This window comes from Bombina bombina, chromosome 3, assembly GCF_027579735.1.
Source record: "Bombina bombina isolate aBomBom1 chromosome 3, aBomBom1.pri, whole genome shotgun sequence".
Taxonomy (NCBI): Eukaryota; Metazoa; Chordata; class Amphibia; order Anura; family Bombinatoridae; genus Bombina; species Bombina bombina.
This window is the reverse complement of record NC_069501.1, coordinates 1,261,441,434-1,261,467,149: the sequence shown is the minus strand read 5'-3', so window position 1 is coordinate 1,261,467,149 and position 25,716 is coordinate 1,261,441,434. Positions and strand designations below refer to the sequence as shown.

Genomic DNA, 25,716 nt, shown 5'->3' with positions numbered 1-25,716 from the left:
TTAGTGCAGTGATTCATAACCATCCCAGGACAAACTGTTTTGTGGTTTTTGCCACTCATCAGCTGGGAGAAGGTTAGAATCATTGCTGGGTGAAGTTGATTCCAGGCAGAATACAACAACATTTTAAATTAGGGGGAGATAAAAGGCGAGTTTAAAATCCTCCACTACGCACAAAATATAGAAAAAATAACTTATTGTGTAGTTCATTAACAAATCTAGACAGGCCCAGAGGCTTGTTTTCCCACAGAAAACCTCTGAATGACATTGTTTCCAATGCAACAAAGGATTCTGGGTAAGATATGCAAATTAAGTACACAATGACACACCTTTTTACTTCAGTCTGGTTTTCAGCAGGTTCCCTTTACGCCAAAGTATCGCTGTTCACACAGCTTATAAACTTAGCTAGGGTTAGTGCAGTGATTCATAACCATCCCAGGACAAACTGTTTTGTGGTTTTTGCCACTCATCAGCTGAGAGAAGGTTAGAATCATTGCTGAGTGAAGTTGATTCCAGGCAGAATACAACAACATTTTAAATTAGGGGGAGATAAAAGGCGAGTTTAAAATCCTCCACTACGCACAAAATATAGAAAAAATAAATTATTGTGTAGTTCATTAACAAATCTAGACAGGCCCAGAGGCTTGTTTTCCCACAGAAAACCTCTGAATTACATTGTTTCCAATGCAACAAAGGATTCTGGGTAAGATATGCAAATTAAGTACACAATCACACCTTTTTACTTCAGTCTGCTTTTCAGCAGGTTCCCTTTACGCCAAAGTATCGCTGTTCACACAGCTTATAAACTTAGCCAGGGTTAGTGCAGTGATTCATAACCATCTATAACCATATATATTGCAGACATATGCAATCAATCAGTATATATATATATATATATATATATATATATATATATATTTACACAGCCTACACACCATGATGAAATTGCATGTCTTTAAAAATGTAAAGAGAGAAATAACAACAATGTAAATGTCATACTTTTTCCATCAATAGACCAAATTATGAGTGGACCGCTATAGCAGTGTTTTTTGCACTCAAATGCATATTACAAGTCATGCAAAAATTACTGTTAATTTGTTTGTGTGAACATTCAGTAATTTATGCTCCACATATTCTTTATGGGCAGCATTGAACAGCAATGTGCGCTCGTATTACAAGCTGAAAGTAAATGCGATTGCTCAAACGCAATAATATTACAAACTCAAACTTTTTTAAGTGTAGAAAAAAAGGGGGTTTCAATGGCACTGCTAGTGGATTGACGTGACTACACCCTAATTGGATTACTAGTTTTATTTTCTATAACCACAGGGTAGATGGTGCTGTGTATTGTTTAGACTTACAGAAAGAACATGGGCAAAAAGACCAAGGAAAAATACACGAATAGCACTCATATAGTCATCTGACACAAATTGTGTATATGTGTTTAGAAAGATATGGTGCCAATAGGTAAAGGGAGTACGCTGGGATAATTAAAACATAACTTTTATTAATTACGCAAAAAAACAGGAGATAAAATAAAGGGATGTGCAATTAAAAACAATAGCTACCTGAGGCGTGATACATTTGTGTATCTTATAACATTGAAATTTTGTTTTATAACAATTCAAAATTATCGTATAATTGAGGTATGGATACCTTGACTAGATAAGGTGACTCACTATAATGTTAGAGATAATCAGTATTTCTTGTGTTAATCGTGTTCGTAAGGTTAGTTATCCCAAACTGTTTTGCACCATATATTTAGTGCCGTGAGAAACATCTGAAGCCAATAAAGTTTAAATTTGACCTCAATTTTATTGGTTAGTATAATATATTCAAAGTTATATTGAGCACATAAATATGTATAGAGCAAAAATCATTGGTTGTCAGTGTGATTGGTGCACACTTAAGGTATTTATGTTTATCTGTTGAATATCTTACAGACTACAGCATTATACCTTGGCATAACATATGAATACAGATAGGATCCGTATGTATGAAGGTGATTCTGTTTGACAGCTATCTCTTAGTTTGTGACCAATCCTGAGTAAAGATAAACTCTCTTAATTTATAATAATTGCCAGTTGTGGCTGCTATATATTAGTTTGTGACAATTCTTTCATCCAACAGTCTGTATAGGCTTGCCAGTAATTGTGAGTAATCTTATATTTTGAAAATTTCATTCATTGAATCAAGTTAATATTGGCCTGCCTAAAATGTGATTGGGTATTCACAAGTCAGTGAGCCACTAGTGCTGCAGCTTGTTATTAGTTTACTATATAGTAAATAACATCTGTTGTATAGATGAGAGAGAGCAGTGTTTAATGCTGTGCTTATCAGTATTATTTCTGCACTAGAATACCATTTTGTAAGCAACAAATATTTGTGCTGAATTGTTATATAGCATACTATATTTAGATTGCAAAACAGTAGCTTGATACTTTGTTTCTTAAGTGTTAGTGACTCACATCAGACAATATTATTAATAATGCACAAGTTAGTATTCAACCGATACCTCTGTTTGTACTAAGTTAGTGAGATAGCACGTGTTGTCATTTGAATATATATGTAACAGGTGTACTTCAGTAGGTATTCAGCTTCTATATACTTTGCTGCTAGAGTGTTAATAAATTATGTCTCTATCGGTTATGCTAGTTACACATAGCTGAGTTAGATACATAGATAATTACGCTTTTATAATCAGGATTAAAGTTTGTCTTGGTTTGACACCCTGATATTTAGCGCATAGTCTGTCTTAGTCTGACATCCAGCTGTCTTGTGCATAGTTGTTATGCTGATATCTGTGAGTTACGCTGCTGCTAAAGCTTGTACTTTAATGCTGTACATAGATTTAATGCACTAACAAGCTACGGTTGGCAAGCTGTTTTGTAATGAATGATTGCCCTGCTTAGTGCTCAAAATATAGGATTTATCGTTAATAATAATGTGTTATGGCACAGGCAAACATATATAACAGATACAAATAAACAATACCAATTATTACAAAACTTTTTGGAACTCCCACTAATGGATATAAAGAACAGTAAGATAGTTTAAGAACAATTCACACACTGGATTTTTTCTATTTTTTTTTTTTTTTAATGAATTGCTGTGATTTCGAAAATGAAATATAAAGGAGGCGCTACACAATGAAATTCTATTGGATTAGAACTGTGGCCAAATTAAACTGGGGACCAACATTTTTTAGTCTTCAGCCAATATTTAAGCCAAATTATTTGACTAATATGCTCATAACAGTATAATATTTACATATGACTTACTAACCTGTTGTGTTGGAGATCTCTTCCTCTTATAAATGACTCACTAACCTGTTGTGTTGGAGATCTCTCTCTCTTACAAATGACTCACTAACCTGTTGTGTTGGAGATCTCTCCCTCTTATAAATGACTCACTAACCTGTTGTGTTGGAGATCTCTCCCTCTTATAAATGACTCACTAACCTGTTGTGTTGGAGATCTCTCCCTCTTATAAATGACTCACTAACCTGTTGTGTTGGAGATCTCTCCCTCTTATAAATGACTCACTAACATGTTGTGTTGGAGATCTCTCCCTCTTATAAATGACTCACTAACCTGTTGTGTTGGAGATCTCTCCCTCTTATAAATGACTCACTAACCTGTTGTGTTGGAGATCTCTCCCTCTTATAAATGACTCACTAACCTGTTGTGTTGGAGATCTCTCCCTCTTATAAATGACTCACTAACCTGTTGTGTTGGAGATCTCTCCCTCTTATAAATGACTCACTAACCTGTTGTGTTGGAGATCTCTCCCTCTTATAAATGACTCACTAACCTGTTGTGTTGGAGATCTCTCCCTCTTATAAATGACTCACTAACCTGTTGTGTTGGAGATCTCTCTCTCTTATAAATGACTCACTAACCTGTTGTGTTGGAGATCTCTCCCTCTTATAAATGACTCACTAACCTGTTGTGTTGGAGATCTCTCCCTCTTATAAATGACTCACTAACCTGTTGTGTTGGAGATCTCTCCCTCTTATAAATGACTCACTAACCTGTTGTGTTGGAGATCTCTCTCTCTTACAAATGACTCACTAACCTGTTGTGTTGGAGATCTCTCCCTCTTATAAATGACTCACTAACCTGTTGTGTTGGAGATCTCTCTCTCTTACAAATGACTCACTAACCTGTTGTGTTGGAGATCTCTCCCTCTTATAAATGACTCACTAACCTTTTGTGTTGGAGATCTCTCCCTCTTATAAATGACTCACTAACCTGTTGTGTTGGAGATCTCTCCCTCTTATAAATGACTCACTAACCTGTTGTGTTGGAGATCTCTCCCTCTTATAAATGACTCACTAACATGTTGTGTTGGAGATCTCTCCCTCTTATAAATGACTCACTAACCTGTTGTGTTGGAGATCTCTCCCTCTTATAAATGACTCACTAACCTGTTGTGTTGGAGATCTCTCCCTCTGCACACGTCACACAAATATAGCAGCAGCTATGAAATCCCTTCTGAGGAGCTTTTCTGTATCCAGGTTCACAGGGTTCATTGCAAACTGATTTAGGCATCTAAGGAAATGATTTGGGAAATTAAAATTAGTCTCTTTTACTGGCATTGCTCATGTACCTGCATTATTCCTAAGGTTTATCTGAATATAAATCTCAGTTCCAGTCCCCTACTGCTGAGAAATATCACACTCTTGTGCTTAAACTCTGTAGTATTTTAACTCATTGTATTTACATATCAGGTTGTGTTTTTCATTTGAGACAAATACACAATTCATATTTTGGGCCTGAGTTATCAAGCCACGGAGGCAGTTTAGCTGCATTCTATCATTAGAGGTGGCAGAATTTAATCACCCTGTACTTTTTGATCTGGTCGTGCTATTTCAAAATCAGGGGTAGAGCTACACAGGCATCTGGTTGTGATACTCTGCTGCCCATTCTCTACGAACATCTGATAATATTTAAGGCAGAATAAGCACTTAAAAGAAAAACAAAACAAAAACCACCAAACAAAGGGCAAGATTACCAGTGGTGCGATATGTTATTCTCCCGCTCGAGACGCTGACAATTCTATTGACTCGTATAAGCTGGGATTTAGGAACACTCTTAAATACCCTAGGAGGGTGAAAACTAGATCTATGTAACAAAGTGTTGCGATCAGTGGGTTTAGTGTACAAATCAGTGTGCAATCTATCTTCAGTTTTGTAAACCATAGTGTCAAGGAACTGAATGTTAGTCATGCTTGTTTTAATACTGAATTTCAGAAATCGGACTTCCCTTTCTATCATTTTTTAATTGATTGAGTTCCTCCGGTGTGCCCCGCCACAGAATGAACAGGTCATCTATGTAGTGCACCCACCCTAAACAGAATCGCTGAAAAAGACAATGAGTGTATACATATTTCTCCTCAACCCAATTCATAGTAAGGCATGCATATGATGGGACCACATTTGACCCCATCACCGTCCCCTTTTTTTGCAAATAGAACTGGTTGTTATACATGAAGTAATTGTAAGTACCATCTCAAGCAATCTAACCAAAAAATCACATTGTATATCACTATACAGGCGCTTTGGGACAGGGTACTCTGCACACTCTCAACCCCCACACCATGGGGATGAAAGTGCATAGAGATGTCATGTCCCAAGTAGACAACAGAACATCTTTCAAATCCACATATTATTTAATTTTACAAATGAAATCTAATGTATCTTTGACATAGGATCTGCCAGTAGTGACTAAAGGTGATGGGATCCCAGGGTATTTTACATTTAATTCTACATATGTAGTGTATGCGCTCAAGTGCCTATGTGGCCTGTTATATATAGGCGAGACCACTCAGAAGGTTAAGGACCGCTTCTGCAAGCACAAATCCAACATTGGCAATGAGAAACAATCCCATCTTCCTGTTCCCTCCCACTGTTTGGAAAAGGCCCATCAAGCCAATCAGTTAAGATTTATGGTTATTGATCATGTCAGTAAAAAGCCAAGAAGAGGAGACAGAATGAGGAATTTGTTATACAAAGAAGCCAAATGGATCTGGTTATTAGATACCATGACACCTAAAGGCCTTAATAGGGAGTTTGATTTGATACCATTAATTTGATTTGTTTGTTCTATACATTGAGATCTTTTAGTGTGTGCCTCTGGTTCTGTATTGTTTTTTTGTTTTTAATTTTATACTTTTGAGGGTTCAATCCCCCTTTTCAGTCTCTATTGGTTTAAAAAATAATTTACAAGTGTTTGTGTGATGTCATAATTTATACACGCCCACTGTCAGCCTGGGGATTGGCCCTTCACTAATTGACTTGTGTTCACAACTCAGTGTATGTAAGCTTGAGAAAGGGGCAAGTAGTCTCAAAACGTTGCTCCAATAAAGGTGTTTCCTTTCATCAGTGTGCTACCTTCTTTTCTTGTCTACACTATATCAGCTCTGGACCTTGGAGGGGGGTCCATGAAGGTTCCAGCACCTATGCTCTGCATTTAAGCAGTCTGTGTTTATATTGGGGATGTCCCTGGTGTGCAGATCCAAACAGTGACTTTTTCTATGAAATAAAGACAGCCAGTTTTATTTTATCTAGTTGTAATTATTCAGTGCAACTTATAACATCCAAGTGAAAATTATAACACCAACAGGTCAGGCACAAATAAAGACAATTCAAAAACAGAATCACTGAGTTGCAAAAAGGTTTACCCTCTAATAAAATTACTTGTAAACTCAATCAGGTGTAGCTAATTACCTTTTCAAGGGCACAAACAAAGCCATTTGACCTTCAATTGTGATCAGCTGTGGGCATATTGATTAGCTCAGCATGAAAAGAGCTTTCCTAGAGCATATCATTCCCTGGTAGTGCAACTGAAGCAAACAATCAACTGTGGGTGGCAAGGCACTGTCAAAAGATCTCCCGGATAATGTTGTGGACATGCACAAGTCAGGAGATGGATGTAACAAAATATAATTCCCTGAAAATAATAACAAACACCTAATGCATGCACAATATCTACCTGTCAACCGCCATCCCCCCCACCGCAATAACTATTAAAATATATTGGTGAAATTGGACATCCCTGTCGTGTTCCAGACAAAATAGGAAAGGGTCTAGTGTCTGAGCCATTAACCATTAAAATGGAAGTTGCATTGGAATATAAGGCACGAATACATTCAAGAAACTGGTCTTTAAACCCAAAATTCTTCATAGAATAAAATAAGTGGTCCCAAATAATAGAATCAAATGCTTTATTAGCATCAACCGCTAGAATGGCGGAGTTTTGTTCACTCTTATTTTTGGCATCTGCAAGGGAATCTATTAAGAGGAAAATTTTGAGTATATTTGCTGACATATTTCTCTTAGCCATAAAGCCGACCTGATCTTCGTGTATTAGCGGATTCATAATTAACTTCAGTCTATCTGCTAAAATTGCAGTAAATAATTTATAGTCGGAGTTCAACAATGAGATTGGGCGGTAGGAGTCTATTGATTCAGGGTCTTTCCCTTTTTTTAAAAGTAAAATTATTTTTGAAATTGCAAAATTAGGTGATGGGGTCTTATAGTTAATTAAATAATCATTGAATAAATCCGTGAGTACACCTATTACTTCATTTTTAAGAATTTTATAGAATTCTGCTGGTAGGAGGTCAGGTCCGGTGGCTTTATCTAACTTAAGACTATTTATTTCACCATTATTTAACTTAGCAATCGAACCCATTGCAGTTACTTTAAGGGATAATTTAGGGGGTATCAAGATAGGCAAAATTCCTGTTAAACTTTTATTATACGCAGATGACTTGATTTTATTTTTAAAGGATGCCCAGAATGAAATTCCTAAAATTTTAGAAATTATAAAAGACTTTGGCTCTTTCTCAGGCTATACAATTAATATATCTAAATCAGAACTTCTTTGGCTGAGTAAATATCATCAAAACCAATACACACCCCCTTTCAAAGTAGCATCGCAATATGTCACATATTTAGGAATCCAGATTAGTGTCAACCCAGAAGATTGGTTTAGTTTGAATTACTTACCCTTATTTGAGAAAATTAAATTTGAGTTGTCGAAATGGGATAATCTCCCACTTTCAATTACAGCGAGAATCAACTTAGTTAAGATGATTGTCTTACCTAAGCTATTATATTTAATGCAAAATATCCCTATAATCATATAAAAAAAGAACCTTAATAGCTTAGATCAATTAATGAGACGATTTATATGGGGGAAGGGCGCGAATCGAATATCATTGTATAAACTATCACAACTAAGGCAATATGGTGAATTGGCACTACCCAACTTTGCTATTTATAATAGTGTATGCCTTGCAAAAATTGCAATGGATTGGGTCACGGGAGGGAACTATATTGCATTTACTGAAGCAGAGCAAAATTTAGTATACCCCCTCTCATTAAATGCGCTTTTGCATTGCCCCAAAAAAGTAATCCCAAAGAGAATAAAAAATAAACAATCACTATATCATATTATAATTGCATGGCAAGACATACGACGTAGAGCAGATAGTGATCCTTATATTTCAGATTTACTTCCTATTAGAGGTGATCCACGTTTTCCTCCTGGCATTAGTAATCAAGTATTTAGGAAATGGGCTACTGCAGGGCTTACTTACATAGCACAACTTAGAGATCCTGAATCATAAAGTATAATGCCATTTGAAAGACTTAAAGAATCTTTTAACTTACAGAATGCGGATTTTTTTGCATACCTCCAAGTTAGACATTGGTTTCTTAAAGTTATGGAAGACAATAAGATGCCATGGAGTCATCCAGGAGTGAAAATGGGGCTAGCATTATTTAAGGCAGGCAAACGCTCTATTAAATATTGGTATAACATGATTATTAGTAAGACAGGGGAACTAAATATTGCTCAGATATGTGCAAAATGGCAAGTAACAATTGCAGACTTAAATGTAGAACAAGTAAAACAAAGTATAACCCTTCTAGATGAGGCCACACTTGCGGCAAACTGGCGAGAAACGCATATAAAACTTTTATATAGGATATATTTTACGCCTGCTAAAATAAATAAATGGATGCTGATCTAATCCACATGTTTTGGAGCTGCCCAAAAATCAATCAGTTTTGGAAACGTGTACAATTTTGGTTAACTAAAGTGACAGCTACAAAATGTATAATAGAATTACAACATATAATTTTCCTATTGGATACATCGGATAGATTGATAAATAGAGTTTTCTGTAATACGGTAGTTCACAATAGAACAATTTGATAATTTAATTCTGAACGGCAACAAAATAAATTTATTTTAAAGTGGTTAGATTTTGTCAGACATTATAAGAATACCAATACACAGAATCAGTTACTATCCCCATTAGAGAATCTGATTTAAGATACAATTTTTTTTTTTTTGTCCTTCTTTGCCCCCCTAAAAAGTTAAAAAGTCAAAAAGTCTTTTTCTTTTTTTTTTCTCTCAATTTTGTCAGGAATCTGATTTGTAGGTGGTCCCACCTCCCTTAATAACTTAAAGGTTGAATTTATTAAAAAGAAAACACTGGACTATTAGTAATGGCAAATACATCCATAAACTGTATTCTTTATCTGTTGCTGTAATGATTTGCCTCCCTGTAGGCTTAAATAATGAATTAGGGTAAGTTTTCTGTTAATGATTACTGTGATAAAGGGAGAAAAGTTAAATATCCAATATTGAAAATGTTATGATTGGTGTTCAAATGTCGGAACGTTTTATTTTTTTATGTGTATTCAATTTTTGTATTATTTTCTTTTTTTTATGTTCCAAATGACATAATTGTAATCTTGATTGTGTATCTCTTTTTTCCCCTTTCTTTGTATATACTTTTTTGACCTTTAATAATAAAAAACAAATATTAAAAAAAAAAAAACTATTAAAATATATTAACCCCTAATCCGCCAACCCCCACATTGCAAACTACCCAATACATTATTAACACCTAATCCGTCATCCCCCGCAACGCAAATATACCTAATTTAAGCTATTAACACCTAAACCGCCATTCCCCAACAACGCATTAAACCTAATTCAGCTATTAACCACTAAACTGCCAACCCCCCACATCTTAACCCCTTAACGACGCATGTCTTACACAAACTGGTCTTTAAAGACCAGTGACGTACCCTGTACATCTTTAAGGGTTTCAAGTGGCTGGAATTTCAAGGTATTGCAGTGATGCCTCGATATTGAGCCATCACTGCAATACCTTTTTAGGCACACCAATTCAGAGAGCCACTCTGTGGCCCTCTCTGCATCAACCAGTGATGGTGCTGATTGTTGGTGGGTGGGAGCCATTGCAGGGGAACTTCCGGCTGTTCTCTATGATGGGTGCGCGCAGGAGGTGAGGGACGGGAGGGCGCACCCGCGATATAGGGAAGTTGCTGGGGAATTATTTTTTTTTTGCTGGGAGAGGGTGGTGGGTGCAGAGGAGGGGTGATCTGGGAAAGATCTGGGAGAGGGAGGGTGTATTGTATGGATATATATATATATATATATATATATATATATATATATATATATATATATATATATATATATATATATATATAAAAATAGCAAAAAGAGACTGGCACTCGCTGGTCTTATATCAAAACACACTTTACAGTGACGTTTCGGAGATATAAAATCCCCTTCCTATATACACACATTTGTGCTCATAAGTTTACATACCCTGGCAGAATTTATGATTTCTTGACCATTTTTCAGAGAATATGAATGATAACACAAAAACTTTTCTTTCACTCATGGGTAGTGTTTGGCTGAAGCCATTTATTATCAATCAACTGTGTTTACTCTTTTTAAATCATAATGACAACAGAAACTACTCAAATTACCCTGATGAAAAGTTTACATACCCTGGTGATTTTGGCCTGATAACATGCACACAAGTTGACACAAAAGGGTTTGAATGGCTATTAAAGTTAACCATCCTCACCTGTGATCTGTTTTCTTGTAATTAGTGTGTGTGTATAAAAGGTCAATGAGTTTCTGGACTCCTGACAGACCCTTGCATCTTTCATCCAGTGCTGCACTGATGATTCTGGATTCTGAGTCATGGGGAAAGCAAAAGAATTGTCAAAGGATCTGTGGGTAAAGGTAGTTGAACTGTATAAAACAGGAAAGGGATATAAACAGATATCCAAGGAATTGAGAATGCAAATCAGCAGTGTTCAATCTCTAGTAAAGTGGAAAATGAGGAGTTCTGTTGAAACCAAACCACGGTCAGGTAGACCAACTAAAATTTTAGCCACAACTGCCAGGAAAATAGTTCGGGATGCAAAGACAAAGCCACAAATAACTTCAGGTGAAATACAGGACATGTGGTATGGCTGTTTCAAGATGCACAATAAGGAGGCAGTTGAAGAAAAGTGGGCTGCATGGTCAAGTCACCAGAAGAAAGCCATTACTATGCAAATGCCACAAAGTATCCCGCTAACAATACGCCAAACAGCACAGTCGGCAAAAAAAGGTGGCACCTGGGGTTACCACTTGTTTGGGGGTGCTAACTTTTGGGAGGAATGGTAGACAGTTCAATTCCTATCCCCCATTCCTCCTAGAAGCTAGCACCCCCAAAAAATTGGTATTGCCAGGTGCCAGAGAGAGGCAAAGATCAAGGCCACAATGATTGAAAGTGCTGAAAGGTAGTAATATATCTAAAAAGGATCGAATGCAGTCACAAATGCCAGCAAAAAATACAAAAATGCCTGCAATACGCTTTAAAGGCATCATTGCTGAGAGGCATTTTACTATACATCATAATGGGTGGTGATGCTGGCAAAATATTTCAAGCAGCATTGGCACCAACCTTGGCTATGTAAAGTGAAGGATCCTTTTTAAATATATAGCACCAAGCCTAATAAATATACATATGTACCCCTAAACTGACATAATTCACCCCTGCAAACTAACCCTACATTACCTAACCCCTAAACTGCCATAACCCACCACAATTAGCTTCCTAACCTAATAACCCCTATACCACCAATAGCCCACTGCAATAAACTTCCTCACCTATTAACCACTATACCACCAAAAGCCCATCACAAACACAACTTACACTGCTTAACCCCTATTCAACCAATATCCCCTAACATATTAACCCCTATACCTCAAATAGCCTACTATAAACACCCCCTACACTACTTAAGCCCTATACTTCCAATACCCCCTAACCTATTAACCCCTATAATGCCCCAAACACAAACTACACCTACACTACATAACTACCTAACACCTAACCCCCCACCTCTAAGCTAACACCCATTAAGTTACAAATAATAAAAAACACTACATTTAACCCCTATACCACCAATAGCCCACTGCAATAAACTTCCTCACCTATTAACCACTATACCACCAAAAGCCCATCACAAACACAACTTACACTGCTTAACCCCTATTCAACCAATATCCCCTAACATATTAACCCCTTTACCTCAAATAGCCTACCATAAACACCCCCTACACTACTTAAGCCCTATACTTCCAATACCCCCTAACCTATTAACCCCTATAATGCCCCAAACACAAACTACACCTACACTACATAACTACCTAACACCTAACCCCCCACCTCTAAGCTAACACCCATTAAGTTACAAATAATAAAAAACACTACATTTACAAAAAATAGCAGAGTATTTGGCAGGGCAGTGATCTAAAGAAATTAAAACTCTTTTGCTGCCCCAAAAAAAGAAAAACCTATTTCAATAAAACAACAAAAATGAATAATTTAAAAACAAGGTTGCTCTGAAAAGGGAGTTTGATAGGGTATTGCTCTCAAGTGATTTAAGCTTTTTTTGCAATGAAAAAAAATAAATCAAAGCTCTATTCTAAAACACCCTATCAATAGAAAACCTAATCTAAAAAAAAGGTTGCTCTGAAAAGGGAATTTGGTAGGGTTTTGCTCTCAAGTGATTTAAGTTCTTTTTGCAATGAAAAAAAAAATCAAAGCTCTATTCTAAAAACATCCTTTCATTACAAAATCTAATCTAAAAAAAAGGTTGCCCTTAAAAGGGCATTTAGTAGGACATTGCCCTATTCCAAAAAAAAAAAAAAAACTAAACTAAATAGGACATTGCCTATTCTAAAAAAAAAAAAAAATAAACTAAAACAAACAATACAAATCCCTCCTTTACCCATAAGGGGAACTGAACAATTAGATAAATATCACAGTGAAAGCAGAGATATAGGTATAAGATTAGTCCCTTTGAGTGCTTAATTTAATTTAATATGTTTCTGTTTTTTACTATTTTCAAAAAACATTTTTTTTTTTTTTTTTTCCCCCAGATCCCCAAGACTTATACCATTGGAAACGTTAGACGATTACCTTTTCAATGATGGGTCTTGGGGGTCTGTAGCTGCTTAGATCTCTGATATATAGGTTTCTAAGCAGCATGCCCCCTTTCCCTATACTTTGTATTGACAATTTTAAATAAAGTTGCGTGGTGACGTCTGCAACGTCATTGCGCGTGATGTCACTGCACGTAACGGGAAGCCCTGGCGATGCCTGTCACTATGCAGGCCTGATCACCGGGGTAGGAGCGGATGGGGGCCCCCAGATTGCAAAAAAGTTAGTTGAGTGCTAATGACGGCTCTGAGCCGTCATTAGCACTCAAGGGGTTAATGGGGTAAATGGGATAGTAAACACCAACAATGTTATTGTTTAAAAATATAGATAATCCCTTTATTTACCATTCCCCAGTCTTGCATAACTAACACTGTTATAGAAATATACTTTTTTCCTCTGTAATTATCTTATATCTTTTGACAGACTTGCAGATCAAGATTAAAAATAGGGAAACATTGCGACCATTTCCCATAGGGGGCGCTTCCTTAGTTATAAACCCAATGACAATATTATCCCTAAAATGATAACCGCACCCTAAACCCCAAAATATCTATATGCAATAAAGTGTATAATGATACTAACACTGGAATATAAGTAAAAAAATAATAATACACACGGCAAGAAAAAGAACAAATAATGTGTATAAAAGTTCTTGGGATCCAATAGATAGGCAGCACTCTGTCAGACGGGTGGTCAGTCCCTGATGGTAGGTAATCTGAAGAGAAGAGAACACAGAGGTGCCAATATGGCCTAGTAACGTCTATAAACAAGATATTCAGACTAATAAAAATGAGGGTACTCACAAAGGTGAAGCACCCAATTGTGCTAGTGGGGCAGGCTGGAAAAAAACAGTGGTCCAGCTCACTGTACATGGCAAGTCTGTCAGCAGGTCAGATGGTGGATAAAGGTAGCAATCGTTCCTGTAAGTGAGAAAGCAAAGCTTCCATAGCCTAGCACAGTTTTGACAGACAGATAAGGTAATTATTGGTTCCACTTAAAGTGTGTAGAGCAACTTCAGGTGCAATATTAGTGTTCTGGGACCTCTTAGTCGCCCAGTAGACAAAAGATTAACTCAACCAGCACCAAGTGTGTTAATAAAAACAATAATTTATTAAAATCAAACAACGCGTTTCTCAGTCTCTCAGGGGCTGTTTCCTCAGGCTAATACAATCAGCTTTTGTCTGAGAGTGGTTCCTGCTGACGAGGAAGCACAGTCTACTGGGCGACTAAGAGGTTCCAATCCACTAATATTGCACCTGAAGGTGTGCTACGCACTGTAAGTGGAACCAATAATTACCTTATCTGTCTGTCAAAACTGTGCTAGGCTATGGTAGCTTTGCTTTCTCACTTACAGGAATGATTGCTACCTTTATCCACCATCTGACCTGTTGACAGACTTGCCATGTACAGTGAGCTGATCCACTGGTTTTGTTCCAGCCTTCCCCACTAGCACCATTGAGTGTTTCACCTTTGTGAGTACCCTCATTTTTATTACTCTGAATATCTTGTTTATAGACGTTACTAGGCTATATTGGCGCCTCTGTGTTCTCTTCAGACTTGCAGATCAGGCAATTAGTTCGGCCTTAAATAACTCCAAACGTGTGAGCACAATATTATTTATATGAAACACATGAACTATTGCCCTCTTGCTGTGAAAAACTGTCAAATGCATTCAGATAAGAGTCTGTCTTCAAGGGCTTAGAAATTAGCATATGAGCCTACCTAGGTTTAGCTATCATCTAACAATAGCAAATTGTCACGGTGCCAGGAAACAGACTGAGACAAGAATTGCAAAAATAATCACACCTTTATTAATAGCAAAAAATAATAAAAAGTCGTCAAATAACAAGCCAGGAGTCAAAACCAGAGCTGGTAGTCAGACAAGCCGAGTCAGGAGCCAAAGTGAATAGTCATACGAGCCGGAATCCGGAACAAGGAAAACAGCAGAGTCAGGAACAAGCCAGGGATCAGGAACCAGGAAGGATGTCAGGCAGCCAGGTAATACACAGGAACTCTCACAAACAGGTCTGAGACAACGCAAAGGCAAAGCATACTGAACAGAGGCCCTTTAAATAGTAAGTGATGACATTACAATTCTGAGACTGCATCCTGTCTCACACGGATGATGCCCACCAGTCTGGCCATAAAAAGAAGTGCAGGAAATGAACAGCATCCCCCACAATCCACCATAGTCAGCAAGAGAGGTGAGTAAAATGGCTGCCAGCAGGGCAAACAAACAAACAGGGAAAAAACCCTGACAGTACCCTGCCCTCAACGACCCCTCCCCCGTGGGAGGACAAAAGGTTTATTGGGGAAATGGGCATGGAAGGCACGGAGGAGGGCAGGAGCATGAATATCAGAGGAGGGAACCCAAAAACGCTCCTCCCTACCGTAGCCCCTCCAGTAAACCAAATACTGTACAGGCCCCTGGACATACGAGAGTCAATAATGCTGCTGACCTCATACTCCTCATGGTTGTCAACAAAGATTGGATGGGGATGAGGCAACACAGTGGTAACCTGATTACAAACCAATGGTTTTAAGAGGGAGACATGAAAAACATTGGAGATGCACATAGCAGGAGGAAGGTCAAGAGTGTAAGCCACAGGAATAACCCATCAGAGTATTCGAAAAGGACCAACATAACGGGGAGCCAAATTATTGGAAGGCACACGAAGGTTCAAGTTATGGGAGGACAGCCAAACTCTCTCACCAACCTGGTAGGAAGGTGCGGGCAGATGCCTGTGATCAGCCTGGAACTTTTGGCGCTGCATAGAACGATGAAGGCAATCCTGAATCTGCACCCACATGGAATGGAGTTGCCAGAGATGCTCCTCCAAAGCCGGAATACCCTGAGACATGAATGAATCGGGCAACAAGGATGGTTGAAACCCATAATTTGCCATGAACGGGGATAGCTTGGAGGAAGCATTAATAGCACTATTATGATTAAACTCTTCCCAAGGTAACAGTTCAGACCAATTATTGTGGTGATCTGAGACATAGCAATGGAGGAACTGTTCCAGAGCTTAATTAGACCGTTCCGCAGCCCCATTGGATGGAGGGTGATATGCCGAGGAGAAGGAAAGCTGGATCCCCATTTGAGCACAAAAGGAACGCAAAAATCTGGAGACAAACTGGCTACCCCGGTCCAACACTATCTCCTTGGGTAACCCATGTAAACAGAAGACCTCCCGGGCAAAAATTGAAGCAGCTTCATCAAGGGAATGCAATGTGACATTTTAGAAAAATGGTCAACCGCCATAAGAATAACAGTATTGCTATTGGAAACAGGGAGCTCGACAATGAAGTCCATGGAAAGATGTGTCTAAGGACACTCACCATTAGCAATAGGTTGAAGAAGACCCATAGGAAGATGTCAAGGAGTCTTATTCTGTGCAAAAACTGAGCAGGAGGCAACATACGCAGCAACATCAGAATGAAGACCTGGCCACCAGAATTGTCGAGTGACAGATCAAATCATTTGGTTCTTGCCTGGGTGACCTTCGGCTTTAGGATAGTGGTAAGTGTGCAAAAGTTTAGTTTGAAGATTCTCAGGAACAAAACACTTGCCACCAGGTTTCTCAGGAGGTGCATTGGTTTGTGCAGCCAGGATCTCCTCCCCCAAGGGAGAAGTCAAATTAGTATGTATGGTAGCCAAGATATGGTCAGAAGGTATAACAGGAGTAGGTACAGACTCCTCCTTGGACAGAGGATAACATTGTTGAGAGAGCATCAGCCCTAACATTCTTACTAAAGTAACAAACAAACCTGCACAATGGAGCGCCCTTGGGGTAGTTAGATGATTCTTAAAAGGTGTGAGTTAGGCACAAAATATAGAGAGGGTATAAAGTTAATTTCCACAGTGGGATAACTCTATCTTTTATAGTAGACTCCAGATGGCAGCCATAGTTCCCTATGTGTCTGCACACACACCCATGATCACAGGAAATCCAGAGAGGGAACAAAAAAACAGTGCTCCATGTCCAGAAAAAAGTTAAAAGTTCAGCTTTATTCCAACATGATTAAAAACATGCAAATATGTAAAAAGTGGTCAGCACAGTTGTGCAAAATAAATAAAAGTAAAAAAACAGGTGCAAAAAACAGCAAATTAACATTCTTACTACCAGGCAGGTAGGAGACCACATAATTAAACCGAGACAAAAATAGCGCCCATCTGGCCTGTCGGGACGACAAACATCTTGCTTCAGATAGATAGTTAAGTTAAATTCTTATGGTCAGTAAGAATGAGCACTGGCACGCTAGTACCCTTGAGAAGATACCTCCATTCCTTGAGTGCCAACATTATGGCCAGTAATTCCATGTCGCTAATTTCATAATTGCACTCCACTGGAGACAATTTCTTAGAGAAGAAACCACACGGATGCAAGCAAATATCAGGCGTAGGACGTTGAGACAAGAGGGCAACTACTCCAGGCTCAGACGCATCAACCTCAAGAACGAAAGGCAGGTCAGGGTTAGGATGAGCCAGAACTGGAGCGGCAGCAAAGGCGGTCTTAAGACTATCAAAGGCCTTAATGGCAGTAGGTGACCAATGGAGTGGATTATTCTCTTTACGGGTCATGTCTGTGATAGGTTTGACCAAGGAAGAAAAGTTTTTAATAAACTTTCTATAGTAATTGGCGAACCCCAAAAAACGTTGAATAGACCGAAGACCAACTGGGCAAGGCCACTGCAGAACTGCAGATAACTTGTCAGGATCCATGGAGAACCCTGCAATGGAAATAACATAACCTAGGAAGGTTACTTGAGTCTGATGGAACTCACGTTTCTCGAGTTTACAAAACAGGCCATTCTCACGTAGTCTCTGAAGAACCTGTGTAACATCAGAACGATGAGCCTCAAGTGTGGATGAATGTAGAGGATGTTGTCTAAGTACACCACAACACACTGTTGCAACATATCTCGTAAAACATCATTAATAAATTCCTGAAAAACAGCAGGAGCATTAAATAGGCCAAAGGGCATTACAGGATACTCATAATGCCCACTCCTGGTGTTAAATGCTGTTTTCCATTTGTGGCCCTCCTTAATCCTAACGAGATTGTACGCTGCTCTCAAATCAAGTTTATTAAAGACCGTAGCTCCCTTGAGGTGGTCAAAGAGTTCTGTAATGAGCGGAATAGGGTAAGCATTCTTAATGTTAAGACGATTAAGACCCCTATAATCTATGCATGGTCTTAACTCGCCACCCTTTTTCTTCACAAAGAAGAAGCCAGCCCCTGCAGGAGAGCAGGATTTGCGGATAATCCCCCGCGACAGAGCATCGGCAACAAACTCCTCCATAGCACAATTCTCTGCAACAGACAGAGGGTACACCTGGCAGCGAGGAGGAAAGGCTCTGGGTTGCAGGTCTATGACACAATCGTAAGACCGGTGAGGAGGCAACGTACCGGCACACATCTTGTCAAAATCTTCTAGGAACTCTCGGTACTCCTCTGGCAATTGAGATACCGAAGAAGTTCACAAGACTTTAACTGGTTTCCGAAGACAAGTGGAAATACATTGCGGGGACCACGACAAAATTTCAGACCTGCGCCAGTCGAGACTGGGATTGTGCTTTTGGAGCCAGGGATAACCCAGAACAACTGGAAAATGCGGAGTGTTTATCACCTGGGTTTCAAAATGGAGAGCCCCAACAGCCATGGACAATGGAGCAGTTTCGTGAGTAATGAGTGTGGGCTGAAGGGGCCTGCCATCAATGGCCTCAATAGCAAGCGGAACGGACAGAGTCAAAACAGGAATGGAGTGCTTTGATACAAAAGCACTGTCAATGAAATAGCCTGCAGCACCGGAGTTGTCAGGGTAAAGGTAAATGACATAATATATATATATATATATATATATACTAATATATATACGTAAATGAAATAATATAAAAAGGATGTGTGTATATATATGAAGCCGTCTATTTTATCAGATGTGCTGTAGAATAGAAATTCTGATGTCAGGATTCAACTCAAAACCCCCTACAAGATGAGAGCTGGGTGAATACACATTTATCAGGATTGGAAATCAGCATAGCCTTTTGAAGCACGACCCCTGCGGTGTGAGCACACAGACATTTTCCAAAAGGAACTGACTCAGTGACCATGCTCATTTGACTATATGCAGAGTTTTATGACTCTATGACATTTGGCCTGCCCAATTTAATACAGTCACTTAGAGGAATGTTGGGGAAGTAATTTTGACAGAGAATAGGATACAGGCCCATATATGGATTTCCTCCAAGGGAAATGCTGATCCGTCTGAAGAAATGTGAGAGATACAAACATTCTTCAAAGGAGCTGAAAATTGACAACTGCCTGCCAAGTGACTCTGTGTGGCTGATAACATCAGAATACACGTGACACAGACATTGTGTCTGGGGTTAGAATAACATAGAGAAGACACATGGCTTACATTATGATTTCAAAGCAACTGTAGTTAGATTTCAAATAAAATATACTAGGAAAATAAATACAAGACATACATATTTTGAAAGCATGAATATCTTAGCCTCTGTGTGTTTAAGAACATGAATAGATGTTGATGGACCTGAAGAGAAGTGATCATTAACATTTATTTTTATTTCAGATCTACATAAACAGGATTTATGTATTCAGGAAGACATACACAGAAATGTCACATACTATATCTGGGTGAATGCAGTATATCAGGAGTTTTAAATACTACCAATCTGGAGATATAAAAATAAGCTGCTATTTACAAAGAAATGCCAGAATACTGATAAAATTATAATGCATTTTAAACTAATAATTAGCAGTGTTAAATTGCTTTAATATAATACAATGTTAATAATATAAAACATGACGTTTCATATCAAAACGATCAGGAAATTAATCTGATGCCGCTTCACCTATAATTAATATTGGGAGAGATTAATACAAGAAATTATGGCAGGTATTACATAGTTTAAAGAAATATTTCACTGGCTAAAAATGTTGGTTAAATGAATTTGTATGTATTGTCATGCTGCATTGTTTTTGTACTGTCTGTTGGTAATGCTGCCACCTGGTGTTATGTTGCGAGAACTACAGCCAGAAGGTTCTTTCTGGCTGTTAAAAATGAAATTTCCAAGGGCCAATCCGATTAGACTTCCCGGGTAACCAATGGGAAGTTCAGCTCCCGTAGTGCCACCCACATTATGTCATCAATGATTGAAAACATATATAAGTAAGCAAAAGAGAAATGGGGAAAGAAGGCTGTTTTTAACTTTGGATGAGATCTGCTGTTGGGCATTTTAAAACCATTCTAAACAAGCTGACTACTCCTTTCTCATTGATTGCAAAAATTACTTATCTGTCTTCTGAGATGACCTAAAGACCGCTACGAATTGGTTCAAAATTGGTGAAATATATTGTATTTTAAATTGGTAGTCATAAGCCTAGGTATTGTTTAAATTTGTATCTGGTAGACTAAATGATTTATCTTTGAAAGTTCCGGTGTTTTAAGTCAATATTGTATTAGGATAAATTGCAGTTAAATAGCAGAATATATATATTATCCTATTGTTTTATAAACACTGTTTAGAATTGTATTGTTTGGATGTTAAAGGTTTTTAGTCCTATTGTGTTAAATAAATAAAGACTATTTATAAATAAGGTGGGTTTTTAATATAAGCGTGTAGGAATTTTGCATAGCATATTTAAATAGTTTTCAAGCGCATATAATATTATTTCATTTCCTTTTATTGCAAATATATTTCAATATGTTTATTATTTACTAATAATAAAGAATTCAGATATTTAGATTAATTTTATTATCTTAGCAAATGTATGTTTGATTGCAGGTTTAGTTTAAAGGAAGATTGTTAAATATATTCCCTGCCATATACTTACACATTGTTTAGAGAATACTGCTAAGATTTTCATAAATATACTGACAGAGTCAACAAGAGCCTGAGTGACTATGGAGGATTCCAACCAGGAAAAGACAACCGTGATCAAAGGTTTCTCCTTTAGCGGTTTAGGGGACAACAGGACCTTAGGTGTGAGCTTTTCCTGGCCATGTAGGACAAGACTTCAAAATGTGGCCCGGTAACCCACAATAGAGGCAGAGCCCCTCCCTCCTCCTAAAGGCCCTCTCAGCAGTACCTGGTGACTCAGGACCAGGAGGCATGGGAGGAGAGGGAGGCATGGGTGGGAACGAACACGTAGGAGACAACGGAACAGGAGGCTTCCGCAAGGGGTCCTTCAAAGAGGGCCTCTCTCTGAGTCTGATGTCAATTAGGATAAAAAAAGACACCAATGCCTCGAGATCCTCTGGTAAATCTCTGGCAGCAACTTTGTCTTTAATCTCATCAGAGAGCCCATGAAAGAAGGCGGCAACAATGGCTTCATTGTTCCAACCTACCTCTGCAGCAAGCGTACAGAACTCAATAGCATAATGAGCAACAGATCTTTTACCTTGCTGAATGGATATGAGACGTTTAGCAGCAGAGGAGGAGCGAGCCGAAACATCAAATACCCTTAGAAAGGAGGCCACAAATTCAGGGTAATTTGAAATCACAGGTTTACCAAAGCGCCAACTATACGAAGGCTGGGTCTGGACCTAATGCAATATTGTCAAACGATTACAATAAACAATTTATTGAGTACACAAATAAGTTAAAAACATGGATCCATGTATAAACAATCAAATTTATACAACAATAATAGCTAAATGAATAGTTAAAACAAATAGTTATGTAACGGATATAGCATTTAAAATGGTGCAAACATTGCTCTTAAAAATATTCATAAAAAATTCCAAATTTAGTATAAGGCTCACAACAGAAATTCAACTTTGTGTTTACCATATACACATACACAAATTTGTACAGCAATAATAGCTAAATTAATAGTTAAAACAAATAGTTAAATAGCAGATATGGCATTTAAAATTGTGCAAACATTGCTCTTAAAAAATATTCCTAAAAATTCCAAATGAAGTATAAGGCTCACAACAGAAATTCAACTTTGTGTTTACCACATACACATAATAGGTGAAATATATTAGTCAGTTATATAATATTATCTAACCAATACTGTTCTCAATTCTATGCAATACTAAATATTGCCAATAGTGACTAATGTGTAAGGCTCTGAGTAAGACCTTTAACTGTGTGTTTACCACATACGCATTGTCAAGTAAAAAATATTGTGACAGCAATAAGCCAATGTAAAGAATGTGTATCAAAAAAGTTGTGTGCAAAAAATTAGTGTACAAAAGATATTAATGGTCAAAAAATAGGTTGATCTTCAAAAAACGTGAATTAAGAACAAAGATTGCAAAAAATGAAAAACCAAAAATTTACAAAAACATTGTGGTGTGTTCCAATAGTAACTTATATAAATGTAAATAATAGTCCAAAAAATAAGAGAAAGAAACTAAATAGCACTACTATCCGGTATTCTTGAGATGCTCTATAATAATTGAGGCAGGTAATTGACCTTGCTATAATATTAGAGTTAGGTGCTGTGTACTGTTTTATTCTAAAAAAGAGAGGTTGATTCAATACAAGGATTGAAGCGTGTACACTTATTAGCACTCACATCTCGTAGTGATGTGGCTATAAATTTAGAACATCTAGTGCCAAAGGGGAGACGGTCTGTGCCGTAGGAATTAAAATATAACCTTTATTAGGATTATTAAAAAGATTCCACAAAACAAACACAAACATATATAAATTAAAAACACTCAATGTTGAAAAGGATGCTATATAGAGGATATAAATGCTAAACGTAGCTATATGTAAAGAGGATTATCTCCAGACCTAGGATTAGGGGTATTCCTGGTTCCTTGGATATCTCCTGGTTATCGCTGCTGCTATATGTAATATATAATGCTTGTAAATACAATGGTGCTATTTCCTGGCTAGAATATTTTAATTATTCATGGTCTCAAAGATCTTTGAAAATAAATTTATTCTGCAGTATAGTACCTATAAATATGATTGTATATGCTTCTCGGGCATGTGCATTTAGTTCTTTGATATTAGTGCTGCTAATGCAGTAATAGTTATATTACAAAAGCTAATAGTATCCTTAAATCAAAATGACTCACTTCTTGGTCATTAAATTGCTTCTTAGATTAATAGAGCGTAGGTATATTATTATTAATGCGTAGCACTAGTTATTGTGGTACTGTTGAATCATCACTTTCTGGACATGTAGTTGCTATCATGAACTTGTTATTTACCTCCAATTTTGAAGGGTTAATTTGGCTAAGTAAGGGTATTTGACGCTTATCCCCCAGTATTTTATACTTCGCGTTATGCCGATTAACACAGTCTTAATTTGTATTCAGATTATTCAGATTATTAGGCTATGTTTTTCTGAGGGTATTTAGCGCATATTCCCTGGTGCTTGGTGCCAACAATATAGAGTGTTTAAATGCTATAGATATATTGCACTGATATCAGCAGTTGTGCTACTATTAGCTTGAACTTTAGTATAACTAGTCTATAAGCGTCAAATACCCTCAGAAAAACATAGTCCAATAATCTGGATATAAACCACACTGTGTGGACTTGCATAACGCTATGTTCTAACAGCAACATTTGTATCAACGTTGAAAATTGCATACAGCCCTAAAATAGTAACATATTCATGTTAAACAACGAAAAATCATATACCTTATTAGGATAACCTATTAAATTGCATGACTAAAAGGTATGCCCTAATAATATTTTATTAGGGCATACCTTAATAGGATAACCTATTAAATTGCATGACTAAAAGGTATGCCCTAATAATATTTTATTAGGGCATACCTTTTAGTCATGCAATTTAATAGGTTATCCTATCTGTATTAAGAACTTAGCCAAATTAACCCTTCAAAATTGGAGGTAAATAACAAGTTCATGATAGCAACTAAATGTCCAGAAAGTGATGATTCAACAGTACCACAATAACTAGTGCTACGCATTAATAATAATATACCTACGCTCTATTAATCTAAGAAGCAATTTAATGACCAAGAAATTAGTCATTTTGATTTAACGATACTATTAGCTTTTGTAATATAACTATTACTGCATTAGCAGCACTAATATCAAAGAACTAAATGCACATGCCCGAGAAGCATATACAATCATATTTATAGGTACTATACTGCAGAATAAATTTATTTTCAAAGATCTTTGAGACCATGAATAATTAAAATATTCTAGCCAGGAAATAGCACCATTGTATTTACAAGCATTATATATTACATATAGCAGCAGCGATAACCAGGAGATATCCAAGGAACCAGGAATACCCCTAATCCTAGGTCTGGAGATAATCCTCTTTACATATAGCTACGTTTAGCATTTATATCCTCTATATAGCATCCTTTTCAACATTGAGTGTTTTTAATTTATATATGTTTGTGTTTGTTTTGTGGAATCTTTTTAATAATCCTAATAAAGGTTATATTTTAATTCCTACGGCACAGACCGTCTCCCCTTTGGCACTAGATGTTCTAAATTTATAGCCACATCACTACGAGATGTGAGTGCTAATAAGTGTACACGCTTCAATCCTTGTATTGAATCAACCTCTCTTTTTTAGTCCAAAAAATAGTCCAACAGTGAAAACTTAATAGAAAAAATAATCCAACAATAAATTATAATAAGTAGTGTATCTCTTTAAGAAAAAACAATAATCCTTAAAGTGTTGTGAATCCTAACAGCAATAGTTATGGTGATTTTCCAAGTGTTTTATACTGAATAGCAGTGTCAGTACTTGCTAGCCGTTTTCCAACCCAAAATTCTATCTTCTTGGCAAATATTTTGTTATAAAAAAAAAAAAAAATAGGTTGATCTTCAAAAAACGTGAATTAAGAACAAAGATTGTGAAAAATGAAAAACCAAACATTTACAAAAACATTGTGGTGTGTTCCAATAGTAACTTATATAAATGTAAATAATAGTCCAAAAAATAGTCCAACAGTGAAAACTTAATAGAAAAAATAATCCAACAATAAATTATAATAAGTAGTGTGTCTCTTTAAGAAAAAACAATAATTCTTAAAGTGTTGTGAATCCTAACAGCAATAGTTATGGTGATTTTCCAAGTGTTTTATACTGAATAGCAGTGTCAGTACTTGCTAGCCGTTTTCCAACTCAAAATTCTATCTTCTTGGCAAATATTTTGTTATAATCCCTGGATGATCCTTCTGTAAAAGAAAGATATGATGGTGTAGATTGTTTTTAGATCAATAGAAAATGAAATTGTGCTTACCAGGCAACGCGTTTCGGTCACAAAGAGACCTTTATCAATTTTTGCACACAACTTTTTTGATACACATTCTTTACATTGGCTTATTGCTGTCACAATATTTTTTACTTGACAATGCGTATGTGGTAAACACACAGTTAAAGGTCTTACTCAG

At 37.1% G+C, this 25,716-nt stretch overlaps 1 protein-coding gene across 1 annotated transcript in view; it reads right to left on the bottom strand.

Moving 5' to 3' along the window:
- Window positions 1-25,716, bottom strand: part of LOC128652713 (vomeronasal type-2 receptor 26-like) — a 228,652-nt gene that overhangs the window by 16,781 nt on the left and 186,155 nt on the right. The window contains exon 5 of the mRNA XM_053705645.1: window positions 4,427-4,550. Within this exon, the coding sequence (XP_053561620.1) occupies window positions 4,427-4,550 (124 nt within the window). The remainder of the gene's footprint in view (window positions 1-4,426; window positions 4,551-25,716) is intronic.